At 43.0% G+C, this 14,252-nt stretch overlaps 1 protein-coding gene across 1 annotated transcript in view; it reads left to right on the top strand.

The window, feature by feature from the left end:
* The window catches only part of CCDC177 (coiled-coil domain containing 177), an 18,707-nt gene extending 4,674 nt beyond the window's left edge, over window positions 1-14,033 (top strand). The window contains exons 2-4 of the mRNA XM_015820036.2: window positions 7,166-7,363; window positions 7,861-7,884; window positions 11,484-14,033. Coding sequence (XP_015675522.2) covers window positions 7,166-7,363; window positions 7,861-7,884; window positions 11,484-13,516 — 2,255 coding nt within the window. The 3' untranslated portion in view covers window positions 13,517-14,033. The remainder of the gene's footprint in view (window positions 1-7,165; window positions 7,364-7,860; window positions 7,885-11,483) is intronic.
* The last annotated feature ends 219 nt before the right edge of the window (window positions 14,034-14,252 follow it).

Here is a 14,252-nt window from a genome sequence, read left to right as displayed (position 1 = left end):
TATCAATATGGAGAAGATGGATTGTTTATATTCAAAAGAAGCATAGAGTGGTAGAATATAATTTAGGTTTTTAGATTTTCTAAGTTTGTTTACTCTTTCTATCTTTTCATGTAGATTAAGATATTTTGTGGAGTTAGAGATATTAGTATTTGTTTACTTTTAGATGAATATTATCCTGGGATTAGGTTTGGGAAGTCCGGGGGGGGGGGTGTTTATTTGTTACTGTGTTTACTTATGTTATGATTGTTTTTTATGATGGAAAAAAAATAAAATTTCTTTGAAAAAAAAATAAAATAAGCTGCTGGGCTAATCACTCTTCCTTTCATATCTGTCTGCATTGCCAAGAGAATGGCTAGTAAAGGCATGTCAGATTGTATCCACACCAATAACTGTGTCTGGATAAAAGAAGAAACATTTTTTAAACACCAGGACAGATAAGGGCATCATAAAAGACAGTCTCAGATACAGCTTGGAGACCAAATGAAGACAAAGATCCTTAGACTTCAGTAACAACAACAACAAAGTTGTGATGCACATCTGTGCAATGGTTTTGAAAGTGACAAATGGTCCTATTACTCCCTGCCTCTTTTCTTGCCCATGCAGAATCTACAGAACTTCCATTTTATCAGCATACTAGTTATTTTTATCCTAGCACATAAGAGACTCCTTTAAACATTTGTAAAGCAATTCAGTACATAATTATGGACAGGAAGGTAAGAAAAACACATTTAATCCCTGCAGGGAGAAAGTTAATTTGACTACCAGTTGGTGGATGTAGGGAAAAAGCAACATTAAGCTTTCTTTTTATAGCAGAAAAATTATCGCCACACGTTATTCTATACTGTTAATAATTGTGTGGTAAGTGAAAATCCAGCAAATGCAACTGAAATATGAAGAGGTCAAAAGTAAGGTTAGCAGAATTCTTCCCTTATTACAGCCATCAGCTGCCACCATGCATAAGCCAACAGATAAGGAATAAGCACTGAAGAGCTTTCAAAGGGAGGATTCTGCCCAAATATCTCAATGGTCTTCATAGATGAGAATAGGTGATCAAAGAATGTATCACCTATGGAAGCCAAAGATCTCCACAAATCTTTATATGTTAGTGAGGAAGAGACTAACTCCTAGTTCTTTAGATGAGACATGAATTTCCATACAGTTCAACTAACCTTCAGATAGAAGCTGCCTTCTCCAAATTAGCCATCAATACTATGTCATTCTTCACCATGGGAGTGAAGAAAAAAATGTTAGTTGCTCATATTATAATGCAGTACTGCTTTTTTTCATTTTTATCGCTCCATAACTATGAAAAGCAATTTTAACTACACATTATGATTGCAATGTACTGTAATAAATCACTATTATTGTCTGAAGCATATTTTACATTATTTTTCTTAAGACTGTATGAAGTGTTCTTTATACTGAAAATATTCAAGAAGCAAAAAAGGCTTTGGGCTTTTTTTTTCCAGGTGAAAATGTAGCTTTCCATAGAGCTCAGCTGTTGATCAGAAGCATAGTTTTTCTAGTTTATCCTAGAACCAAAGTAATCCAGTAAAATTTACCTAAGCAAAATCCACAGATGCTGGGAGGAGATACAGAGATAAGAAGTTCAGAATATTGCTACTGTGAAGGTGAAAAGTGGTTTTAGTAGACCAATAAAAGCAGATAGTAGTTTCGCTACAGAATGCCTAGGATTGCAAAAAAGAAAGAAAGAAAATAGCTTACCTATGAACAATTTCCTGGTTCATTTTGGGTAGTATGACTTGGGGAAGTAGTCATAATCTCCATACTTGACCAGCACAGGGCAAGATAAGTATGCCAACAGAGCCTCCCTATTTGTATCTTCTTCTACGCAATTGTTTATTGGCTTACACTTAATAGACAAAATCTTGTCATAACCTCTTAACCTAATAGATATAACTAGGTCCTAAGATCTGGTTATCCTGAACCTCTTCCTCCCTCTCCCATCCAGTTCGGGATGTGCAGTCTTTTATTTTGGACTTCTCTCTGTGATGTACTCTTCTAAGATCCCACACAGACTCTTGATAGTATCTAACCATCGTAAGTTATTTGTTTAGGGGGTATGTGTCAGGAAGAAGTCCACGGTGAAAAGTGGTGTAAGAGGAAGTAAAACAGATTTAAGTACGAATTTGATAACCTCAAGAAGGTTGATGGCCTCAAGAAGGTTTGAGTATGGATAACGATAAATTCGGAACGACTTAGTTACTTTTTAGGTAAATCTAGGATTGATACATCCCATTACATTTTGTCAACTGCCAGTGAGTGGAGAATGCAAGGGTATTTACCATTTGAAAAGATGCATGCTGCTATCTTCCACAGAATCCTCTTCTCTAACAACTGAACATGGGAAATCCTGGAATTGGTGCTCTTTGTCCCTTACAAAGGCAGCAAGGGAGGGGATTTTAACAAAAATAATAATTGCTATCCTTTGGTAATATTCTTTGAGCATTTCTATACTCATTTGAATTAATCTGATTTTTTTTAAAGGATGATGTCCACTACTTGAGGTGATGTCTAACCAATGGAGAATAATGGTGATTTGGAGATTATAGCTCTATTGATAATATGATTTAAATAATAGTGATGCTACTATAAAAAGTGTGGGAGACTTCCTGGGGTTAGGTACCATGGTTTTAAGAAGAGATAATTAGATAAGGCTCTGGAAAGGGGCCTGTCTTCCATAGCTACAAGCCTTAATCTTAGATATTTGCATGTTCAGGCTTTGTCCAGAAAGACTAATTATTATCTGAATCTCCTCTCAGAGATGAAATTATCTGTCACCTCTAAAATAGCTAAACGTTGTGTTGGTGCAATGAAAATGAAACAACAGCAGATGCAAGTCTGAACACTGCAGCATTTCCTTTTTAATTATGTTTTAATGTAATTTACTGTTGACCAAAATAAAGACTGCAGGTTCAAGCTAAGGATTATTTTGAACAGCATTAATTTCAGCAGCTGCAATCTGAAATATAAAATCAAGGATATCCAGTAATCTACCAAAACTCTTACTTGTCTCTTTATGTACACTCTGGCAACAGGGAAAACATAGAAGGCATAGGCACATTTTCCTAGTGCAGGGTTTCCAAACTCTTTCAGGCTACAGAATGGGTTATTTATAAAAGAAATTCTAAAAGCTCTGACCAAGATGGAAAGTTCTATAATGATGATGATGATGATGATGATGATGATGATAATAATAATAATAATAATAATAATAAAGTTGGAAGGGACCTTGGAGGTCATCTAGTCTAACCCCCTGCTCAGGCAGGAAACCCTATAACATTTCAGACAAGTGGCTGTCCAGTCTCTTCTTAAAAACTTCCAGTGTTGGAGCATTCACTGCTTCTGGAGGCGGTGCTTCTAGGTTGCTTCTCTCCTTGATTAATTTGCATCCGTTGCTTCTTGTCCTGCCTTCAGGCGCTTTGGAGAATAGCTTGACTCCCTCTTCTTTGTGGCAGCCCCTGAGATATTGGAACACTGCTATCATGTCCCCCCCTCGTCCTTCTCTTCGTTAAACTAGACATACCCAATTCCATCAACCTTTCCTTATATGTTTTAGCCTCTAGTCCCCTAATCATCTTTGTTGCTCTTCTCTGTACTCTTTCTAGAGTCTCAGCATCTCTTTTACATCGTGGTAATCAAATCATGGTTCTAATGATTAAAAAAAGGGTTTTCCTTCCCTTTTTGCTCATAGACTCTTGTGGAACCACCTCAGATCCTTGGGGAATGCTAGGATTTGATGGAACACCTTTGTCTCTTTCCCTTCCATCCCAGAGGTGTTGCTCCCAATACAGGAGCAGTTCTGCTTACCCTGCTGAGAACTACCACGATGACCAGAGTCCAAAAAACTGGACTTGCAAGAAAGATATTTCACTCACATTGCCTAAAGGACTGAAGCAGAACTATATTGTTTCAGCCCACATGTGGATTCATTGCCCTCTCTTTTAATTGCCCCACATTGCTATTAAAATACATTTGTGTGTAATTTCATTCATTGGATGAAGAAATAAGAGCCCTTGCTCTTATTTTAAGAGGAAGATGTCTCACAAGGTGGTGGTTGTGGAGGAGAATGAAGAGGCTTCTATGTCATTCCCTCCAATTCTATGTTTAAAAAAAGACACACAAAATACCAAGTTTAAATAGGATCGAGGTTTCTGATCAGTGAGTGCCCTCTAGTGATGCCAAATAATTAAATCCAGCCTTGTAAACTTTAAAAAGAAACCCTTAGTACAGTGATGGCGAACCTTTTAGAGACCGAGTGCCCAAACTGCAACCCAAAACCCACTTATGCATCGTCGGGTGCCGGGTGGGTGTGGCCCATTGGGTGGGTGAGGCCCATTGGGTGGGCATGACTGCGGTGGTAACAGCAGACTGGGTGGGACTAAAAAGTTCAATCAATCAATTCCAACTCTGCGAGATCTTTTTTTTTCCGTGAGAAGTTGAAATTGATTGATTGAACCTTTTTTTTTTTGCATACGGCGGCAGAGGCCTAAAGCGAAAAGGTTTTATAAAACCCAGCTGAAGGCCTGGGACTGGGATGACGGCGCGCATGCCCACAGAGAGGGCTCTGAGTGCCGCCTCTGGTACCCGTGCCATAGGTTCGCCACCACTGCCTTAGTAACTTTATGCTGTATTTTTTTTTTTTTTTTAAAAAAATCACTTTTCAGAAACAGCATTTCTGGACTTATAGTGGTACAAAAAAAATTCTGGTTTTGCTTCCTCAGAATAAACAACAATGCATCCATTCAAATAGACTGATGCTTGTGAGGAGTTTAAGGGGCTGATACATCCTCCTATAGCTGAGCCTGAGGACTCTGAATAGCACAGTCAGTGCTGGTAGCTCTACTCAAACAATAGCCCTAATGTATACATCACCCCAAGCTATTCCCCTGAGCTGGATTGACACACAGGAAGCTATAAAGTTTAAACCATGTGAGTTGTGAACTTTGTGGTGTTTTACTGCATGTGATACTATTGTCCCTTTCAATGGAGTTATCACCAATACAGTTCATGCCTGGAACGCTGCTCATGGCAGCATTTTCATCCTATTGGTTATCCAGAAAAGGCTTCTGGAATGGCTAATGCACATCATATATATGTAATATGGCACGATACTTATTTATTTTATTAATTAAATCTGTTTGCAGCCCATCTTGCCATCAGGCAACCTTGGGTGGCTTATAACATTAAAAGTGGTGAAACCATACATGCATGCACACACACACACACACACACACACACACACACACACACACACAGAGTATAAATATATGTGTGTATGCCTGTATGTGTGAACAGGCTCTTACAAAAGATTAGGAAGATGGGGGAAGATCTCACCCTGGGACCAAAGGGCTGGTGCTATGGCAGAGAAGTCTCTTCTGTACCACCCCAACCAGAATTCCTTGACTGATGGGATCCACAGCCAGCAAGGGTGGGGTCGTCATGTCCCATTGAGGTGAGGTCCCATTCTCAAGTAACCTGGACCCATGCCATGGAAGGCTTTAAAGCTTGCGGAACAATAGTGTAACATGGGTCATTTTAGGGGCCCCAAAAACTGGCCACATCACCACACTTCCAAAAACTGAAACCTCCAAATGCTCTTCAAGGGTAGCCCCATGTGGAGCACATTGCAGTAGTCCAAGTGACTGAGTTCACTGAATCCTGATCTAGGAAAGGCTGCATTATGTTTGTTAGGAAGTTAATGGAGGCCAGACACAGTGATCCAACTAAAGGAGATTTCCAGGTCAGGCAAAATGGTGGCCTGAATTGTTAATTGGCCTAAATATTTTGGAAATACTCCTTTACTGAGGGCTCTCTAAAAACAACAATTAAAAATGCATTAAAAGAAATATGGCAGCTTAGAAATATGCAGTATGTATGTTATATTCATTATCTTAAAAAAGACCAGACTTACTGTACTTTTTTGATATAGAGATAAACATAAATAATAAAACTTCATTTTAAATGAATGATTGAATTGCAAAATAGATCCATGAAAAATGAGTGAGGGAATCAAGAAAATGGGGAAGACTGTTAGCAGGACCTGATGAGATCCTCAAAAAAACAAAAGTGAATGCCAGTTTTCATTTTTTTACCCCCTTTTAATTCATGCCTTTAATTTGTTTTTTTTCTGTCCTTTGTATAATTTTTCCCCCTGAAAGAGAATTGTGTCATCCACATAGCTATGTTTGTATTGATGTAAATTAAAATGTAATAAATCTACCATTCATACTAAAAAAGAAAATATGTTTTTATTTGACTCTTTGTTATTTTGTTAAGAACAGCAGCTATGCATTCAGCCCTGGTAGGCTTCATAAACTTCTCTGTTGATGCCACTCCAGTATCTTTCACACAGAAAAATTGCCCCACTTAGGATTGATGCTATGCTTGTTTTCACCATTAACTTTTGATTCAACTACTGCTCCAAAGGAAATGCTTTAAGAAAGTTTATAATATTTTCTCAGAAGCGAAAGGACAGGAGTTCATGCTGATTTCTGGGGAAAAATTGGTGAACTGAGGATGACTCTGTTACATGCTAAGCCAACTTTGGTGGTGGAATGAAAAGACAGCAAGTAGACCATTTGTTCATAATTCCTATTTGGACAAGGAGAGGACTTGAGATCACCCACAAGTGCTCCAGACGTTTGCTAGTTAACTGTTTTTCACCTATTAGGAATCTTTACAGCTCTGGGTGAATTTCCTGCAATCCTTCATGAAAGAAATTTTAAATACAAGTTTAAAAACTTTTAAAAAAATATTTTGGAATAAACAACAAAGGGTGATTTGAACTTTACTTTTGAAAAGTTACAAACGGGCTAAGTGTCCAGAAGGATTTGAAAGAAGATCTTGGAAATAACTGTAAGAATATTTCCTGTGGGAAGATGCTTTGTTTCAAATTCTTTTTTTTTTAAAGGACATTAAGAGGAACCAAAAGGAATTAAAGATTGCAGTTAAGGAAAAGAACATTTACATTTGACTTTTAATGCAAAATGAAGTAAAACATTTTAACATTAGACATACTGAAGGATATTTTTAAAAATGGACCCAGAAGTTAATTTTAAGAGTGTCTGCTTCTATTGATACACTAAGTTTAAAAGATGTTATAGAAGAGGAATAACATCATTTATTTTTACCATTTTACCAGAAAAGACTGAGACTGATCTGAAAGTGGATTTAAAAGTGGCAGACTATAAGAATAATACGGAAAAAGATGTAGCTGGACATACAGTACAAGTCAAACTGGCTGATATCTTAATAATTAAAGGGAAGATACAAATAACAAATCAGGAGAGTGGCTTGGATAATTCTCCTCTGTTGAATTTACAAAAGAAGATTGTTAAAGGTTTGAAGAATTTTGTAATTAAAAAAGATCAAAAGATTATTTGAAGGGAATAAAGATCAGTTTTACTAGTGAAATTAATGAATGTAAATCTATTCATATAAATAATATTATTTTAATAAAAGTCCATTAATAGACTTTTGCTGATCAGGATGAAGCGACATGGCTTTAAGGATTTGTATATCTATAAGGGTTGGGATATAGAAAGAAGAGATCATTTGTTGTGTTTTTTAAAAGAAAGTAATATTAAAACGGTTTATACTTATGAGGAACAGGAAGTCATTTGTGCATTTTTTTTTCTTTACTACGTTCTTATTTTTCTTTCTATTTTTCTTCCTATATTTTTTTACACTATTTTTCTTTTTTTATTCTTTTAATTTGTATTAGTTTTGATCTTTTTAATTGTAGCTTTTAATAAAGTTCATGTATAAAAATAATGGAGCTGAAGGACAGGCGGGTTCCCATTGGCTAAAAGTCCTTAGATTTCCTTTTTCCCACAGGGATTTTCCTCCTCCTTTCTGAAGGTAAGGCACTTAGTATTTTATCAGAGGTCCTTCATTCTTTAGGAACAATTGGAAAGGTGATGTGGCTTTAGTGCTGTTCTGCCTCATCAGTGGGGGTTTCTCCCCCCCTTTATTACAGAAGAGCTATGTCCCCCCCATTCCTTTGTTAGGCAGCTGGGTGACCTTTTTGTGCTCCTCTTATTTCATTCTCCCAAGCCCCAAAGAGCAGCAAATGGGGATATTAATATGGTAATGTCAATCCACTGCAGAAAAAAAGCAAGCCTAGTGGCTGTATAGAAGTGTACTCAGAGAGTGTATGGGATGCCCCAGCCCCAGAGGATTCTTTAAAAGCTTTGTTTTATCTTAAACCCTCTGGATTAGGGACAGGCAATGTGTGGTCCTCTGATGCAGCTGCCTTTCACTTCCCAGCATCCCTCACCATTGGATCTGCTGGCAGAAGCCTCTCAATTACGATTTCCCATACACGTTCCAGAAAAAGGAGGATAATTTTTGATCTTCTAGTTTTGCAAGGGCAACTTCCTTTTCACATGGTATTCTCTGCGATTAAAGTCACACCCGTGAACTAAAATGGCGAGGCATCTGCCAAGGAACAAATCCCAGTAGGGCCTCAAGAGCACCCCAGATTTCAGAGGAATCATCTCCCCTAGATCAACAGATTCCTCCTCATGGAGGGTCAAGAGCCAGCTTGAACTTCTTGTGTGGTGTGAAGGTCATGCTATAAATATGCATGGAGCCTGGACCCAAAATGGGCTGAATTGAGGGAGTTAAAGGGATAAAAATGGTATTTTATATCCCTTTAATCCCTCCAAACCAAAGCCAATTCTTTTGGATTTGTGTATTCTGGAAGGATTCTGGGAGCTCCAGCTGCCACCTAGTTTAGAGCACCAAATAAGCAAAAGCAGTGCTTTGGCCTTGCCTACTCTACAAGGTTCCGTCCAAAAAAGGTGCCGGAACTCCATTCTGGGCCTTCTATGACAAAAAAAGCCCTGAGCAAAAGTATAGCTTTACTGAGGACAAGCCAATATTTTATAATAGCACCGAGATGAGCCCACCGAGATACTGGGATTCCATAAAGGAGATGCCTGAAGGCATGTTCCCCAAATCTAAGCAGCTCCTGTAATCAGCAACAACTCATATTACTTGTGTGTAATCCAAAACCTGCTCACAGAAGGCAGGAAAATGCAGATCTTAACTTGGACCTGCCATAGGCAGATGGTTGCATGCCTTACCAGGCTGCTGATGGGATGTCTAAATGTTAGTGTTGCTGTACTAGCATATTTGTTTCATAGATCCTCCTATAAGAATTAAATCAGTGTATGTATGTATGTATGTATGTATGTATGAGTGGTGGGATTCAAATATGTGAACAACTGGTTCTCTGTGTGGATGCCGCTTCCGGAAGTCCATTCTGGGCCTGGGCAACAAAAAATTAGCTACCGGTTCTGCCGAAGTGGTGCGAACCGGCTGAATCCCACCACTGGTATGTATGTATGTATATATTTTATACATAGTCTTCAGTGGAGGTTCTTTCTTCCCATGCTTCTAGGGCTTTCTATGGTCTGTCTAGGATATTACCCCTCCATCCTTTTCTGAACAACTGAGCTGCATGCTGGAATATAAGCATTGAATACACAAGCAGAATTGGAAAGTACCACTTTATATCAAAGAAGGGGGGGTCTCTAGTGTACTATCTGCTTGTTGGCCACAGATTGGCTAAGTCTCCCCTCCTCCATTAAGTTTATACATCTCACTAAGTTTCCTTCATTTTGAATTACCACTGTTATATGAACACTCACTCACTGTATTCTGTAGATCATAATTTCTAACAGTATGCGGGAACCCCACTCAATTCTTGCTTATTCGGTAAACCACAGTCAATCAAATAATGCAGACACAATCAGAACTTAATCTCTTGATCTGTTGCTTGAAATATGAAGGAAGCACAATGGCAAGTTTATGACCCCCTTTTAAATCCCACTCGTCTGAAGGGGCCTTAGGCAGCCTATTTGTTCCCATCCGCAGTACAGAGAAATGCCACTGATTTGTCCTAAGGAAAAAAAAAAAGTGTCAGAAACCAATTTTCACTCCTGTATTTTGAGGAAGGGATGCACCAGCAAAACCAAGGATGGGTGAACCTTGGGAAGACGTATCCTTTGCAGGTGATGCGATCCATCCCCTCCGCTCAGCTAAAAATACCGACCCTCTCCGAGCTTAGCGTCTCCGTACCCACACCCTTTTTTCCCCTCCTTCCTCCCGCACCTTCTCCTCCCTGGCCCCACGATGTCGCGGGAAGCAGCAGATCGGGGGGGCTTGTTGCTGTTCGGTCCCCCCCCCTCCACGCCTTTTCTCCTCCCCTGGAAGACCAGCCGCTCGTCTTCACACTGTCAGCAGGAGGAGCTGCGAGGTAAGCCGCCAGACGGAGGTGGGTCTCCCGGGCTGAGATGGGACGGCGCTGACCTCCGCCAATTTCAGCCCGGGATGGGCTCGTGGAAATGCTCGGGACCGAGGAACCAAACCACCAGCAAACGGCGACCTTCGACGGGGCTGCGGGAGAGACACCGCGCGGCCTTTGCCGGACGCCATGCAGAAGCTGCTGCTGCCGTTGCCACAGGATACCTGAACTGACCCTCCAAAATCGCAGCCTGCTCCCTGACGGATCTGCTGGCTTCCTCCAACAACTCTCGCCCCCCGCCCCCGGAGGACGAAGGCAATAAACCCCCCGCGACACAAGAGGTGAGCGAACTACCACTCCGGGGAGAACTCCTGTTTGAAGCAGGCTTCCCGGGACCGCAGGGGTGGGGTGGGTAAGGGAGGGAAACCTCGGGGAAGCTCTCTTTTCAGTCCCGAAGGCTGTCAAACGAAAGAGCCCCCCCGGGTTCCCTTCATCGGATTGGGGCGTTTCTGGGGGGCCACGGATTTCCCCGCATCGCCGAGGCCAGGGAGAGGCTGTGGCTCCCCGATCGGGGGAGCCGTAGCGAGCGGGCTCTGGGCGGACCCAGAATTAAGGGAAAGGTGGCAACAGAAACCCCACGACGAAATCTCTCTCTTTGCTCTTTCGGGAAGGTGTCCGGGCTTCCTGGTGCCGTTTCCGCCCAGCCGCCCTGCTAGAACTTCAATCTTCAATCTGCAAGGCAACAATTATTAGGGGAGGGGGAGAGAGAGAGAGAGAGAGAGAGAGAGAGAGAGAGAGAGAGAGAGAGAGAGAGAGAGAGAGAGAGAGGTGGGGTTGTTTCCCCGCCCCCAACTCGGGTGCATACGATGGGGAGGAGGGCTTAGAACTCCCGACGCAGCCAATCACGACGCCCAGGACAGTGAATGGCAAAGGGGAGGAGGAGGGGGGGGGGAGGCTGAAATTCGCAACCTGCTCAGCCTCCGCTGGACGCCCCTTAGGACTTATTAAGAGCTTCCACTTTTCGCCACCGCTGCAGCAACCATCCCGGCAGACCCGATTTTCCTTTGCGGCGACGCTTCTCCCGCCTTTGGCGGGCATGGAGAGGCAGAGCACAACGGGGATTTATTATTATTATTATTATTATTATTGCAGAAAACCCCACTTGATTCTTTTGCCTGTCCTTTGTAACTCTCTACTTTTATTGCAGATTCTGGAGGGAGCCAGACCATGGTGGATCCCGTAGCGGATCCTGGCAAGGAAGCATGCCCCGATCCTGGGAGGGCCGCGGGGGGAGAAGAGGCTGCGGCAGCCGCTACCTCCGCCACGGCCGAGGCTGCAGTTCAGCCGCCCGCACCCCCTCCGGCAGCGGCGCCTCCTCCTCCTCCTCCAGCCGGAGACCCGGAGAAAACTCGCGAAGAGTCGCCGATGCTGCACCTGGATCTGTACAACTTCGACTGCCCGGAAGCCCAAGGCAGCCGCTACGTGCTCACCAGTCCCCGCTCCCTTGAAGCCTGCGCTCGATGTGCCGTCAAGCCGGTGGAGCTGCTGACCCGGCCGCTCAACGAGCTGATCAAGGAGGCTCCCGGCAGGTCTATGCGCGTCGCCGCCGGCCTCTATGAGGCCTACGAGATGGATCGGCAGAGGAAGCTGCAGCAGTGCCGGGAGGAAAGGGAGAGGATAATCCGAGAGGAGAAGCGGAGGCTTTTCACGCCTGTCCTGACCGGAAGCCTGCCTTCCTCCCCGGCCTCCAGGGCGGCCTTCAAAAGCACTCTGCCCGATGGGAGCTGCCCTCCGGCCGGCAAGCCCAAAGCGGCTGGAGGGCCCCCACCTCCTCCCCTGAGTGGCCCCAAGACCAAGAAGAGCCACTCCCTGGATTCCCTGCAAAAGAGGAGAGAGGGCTTCTCCACCAAGACCTCCTCCGACTCAGGGGCCTCTTCTTCCTACAGCGGAGACAGTGGCAGGGACAAATGCCTGCCTAGGACTAAGAGCGTGGCCACCATGACCTCCCTGGTGGGTCGCAGTTTCAGCCTGAGCGACCTGAGCCACTCCCCACAAACCACCCAGAAAGTGGAGAGGATTGTCAGGGAAGTGAAGCAGAAGAAAGGCTTCAAGGAGGTGTCTGAGAGGGACCGAAAAATTGCCGCCCTGATGATAGCGAAGCACCAAGAGCAGAGCCTGTGGAAGGAGCAGCAGTACAGCGCCCACCTCCAGTGGGATGTGCAGAGGAGGGTGGCGGAGCGGAGGAGGGAGCAGGAGGAGCGGGAAAAGCAGCTGGCTTTGCTGCAGGGCCACCGGATGTGGGAATCCCGGCTGGAGAAGCGACGTGGCCGGCTGACCCATTCTTGGGAAGAGGCTGCCCAGGTGAAGCAAAGGCAGACCTTGATGGAGGACGAGAAGTGGCGGGAACACGTGGAGAAGCAGGAGCGCGTGAGGAGGGAGAGGCTGGAGAAGGCTGCTCTGGAGGACAAGAAGAGGAAACGCCACCAAGAGCACAACCTGAAAGCTCAGGAAGAAAGCAAGAAAGAAGCCCAGGTGCGAGAGGTGCAGCTGCTGCAAGAAAAGCTCACCTTGGCAGCCCAGAAGAAGCTTATGAAGGAACAGCTGATTCAGAAGGAGAAGAAGCTGCTCAATCAAGCTGACAAGCAGAAACACAAGGCCATTCTCAAGGGACTGGCTAAGCAGGAGACCCAAGAGAGGGCAGTGCTGAGGGCCACCATGGAAGGGAGCCTGAGCAAAGCTCAAGAGAACTATGAGCAGGTCATTGAGAAAAGGAACCAGGAACTGAGAGAGAGAGCCAAACGGGAAGACCTACAGATCCAGAGGGCCAAGCTGACAGCAGAGCGCAAAGACCGGGAACAGAAGGAGCACGTAAGAGCCTTAGCTCAAGCTTCGGAGAGGAAGCTCCAACATGCCACTCAGGTGGCCGAGGAAGTTGTCCAGCAGAAAGCTCGAAAGGTGGTGCAGAACCGGCTGGAGAAGGAGAAGGTGCAGAAAGTAAACAAGAGGAAAGTCGAGGAGTGTGAAGATATCCGCCGGAGGGAGATCCTGTTGTCTATTGAGAAAAAGCTGGAGCGAAGTGAACAGATTTGTAAGGAGAAAAAAAATGTCTTAGAAAATGCAAGGTCTGTGGCTCGGGCCTCATTCCACGTGAGGGAAAAAGTCCGGGAAGAGATGAACATCCGTACCTTTGACAAGATGGCTTTTGAGGCAGAACTGCAGGCCAGCCTCGTTAAAAAATGAATTGTCTTTTTTTATTTGGGATTCAATGGGGATTTCTGTTTTGCTGCCTATTGTCAGAATTGGGAGATTAAAAAAAAACAACAAACCAACACTTTATTATTTTATGGAGCACAAAAACATGGGCATATGCTTCATAGACCTTTTTCAAATGCTCTTGTTATACGTATTCAAAAAAATGCAACTATCTATACAAAGAAAATATGTATCCCTCTGTTGAATAAAATACTGTTTCCATGGAATAAAATCAAGATAGGTACATTTTATATAAGAACTTTCCCCTCCTCAAGGGCCATTTCAGTTCCCTCAAATTCTAATGAAGTATTATCATATTGATATATCTGAGTCTTAATTTGAATGTCACTCTGCAGTAGAACTTTTGGTCTCATATGTGTCCATATTTGAAAAGAGTTTATCTGGTGCACTTTATTTATCCTTGTTGTTGGAAACTCTAGGCCTTGTAACTTTTTAATAACAAAACTGAAATTCTGATTCACAACATGAAAGCATGTGGAAAAACTTGTTCCAATAAAATTGCAAATGTGTAGAAAGTGTCATTTATACAGTCCCTTTCATTAATTATTATTTATTTATGTATTAATCCATTTAATATAGCTGTCCATCTCTCCAAAGAAACTCTGAGTAACAAAGGGGGAAAAAAAACCAAGGTTTTCCATTAAAACCAAATGAAAACAAAATAAGTGAAGATCCAATTAAATTTCCATAATCAATCACATGG

Source organism: Protobothrops mucrosquamatus, unplaced genomic scaffold (assembly GCF_001527695.2).
Source record: "Protobothrops mucrosquamatus isolate PMUCROS unplaced genomic scaffold, P.Mucros_1.0 scaffold1044, whole genome shotgun sequence".
In the NCBI taxonomy this organism is placed as follows: Eukaryota; Metazoa; Chordata; class Lepidosauria; order Squamata; family Viperidae; genus Protobothrops; species Protobothrops mucrosquamatus.
The sequence above is the reverse complement of the archived record's forward strand: the minus strand, read 5'-3'. Positions and strand labels throughout refer to the sequence as shown.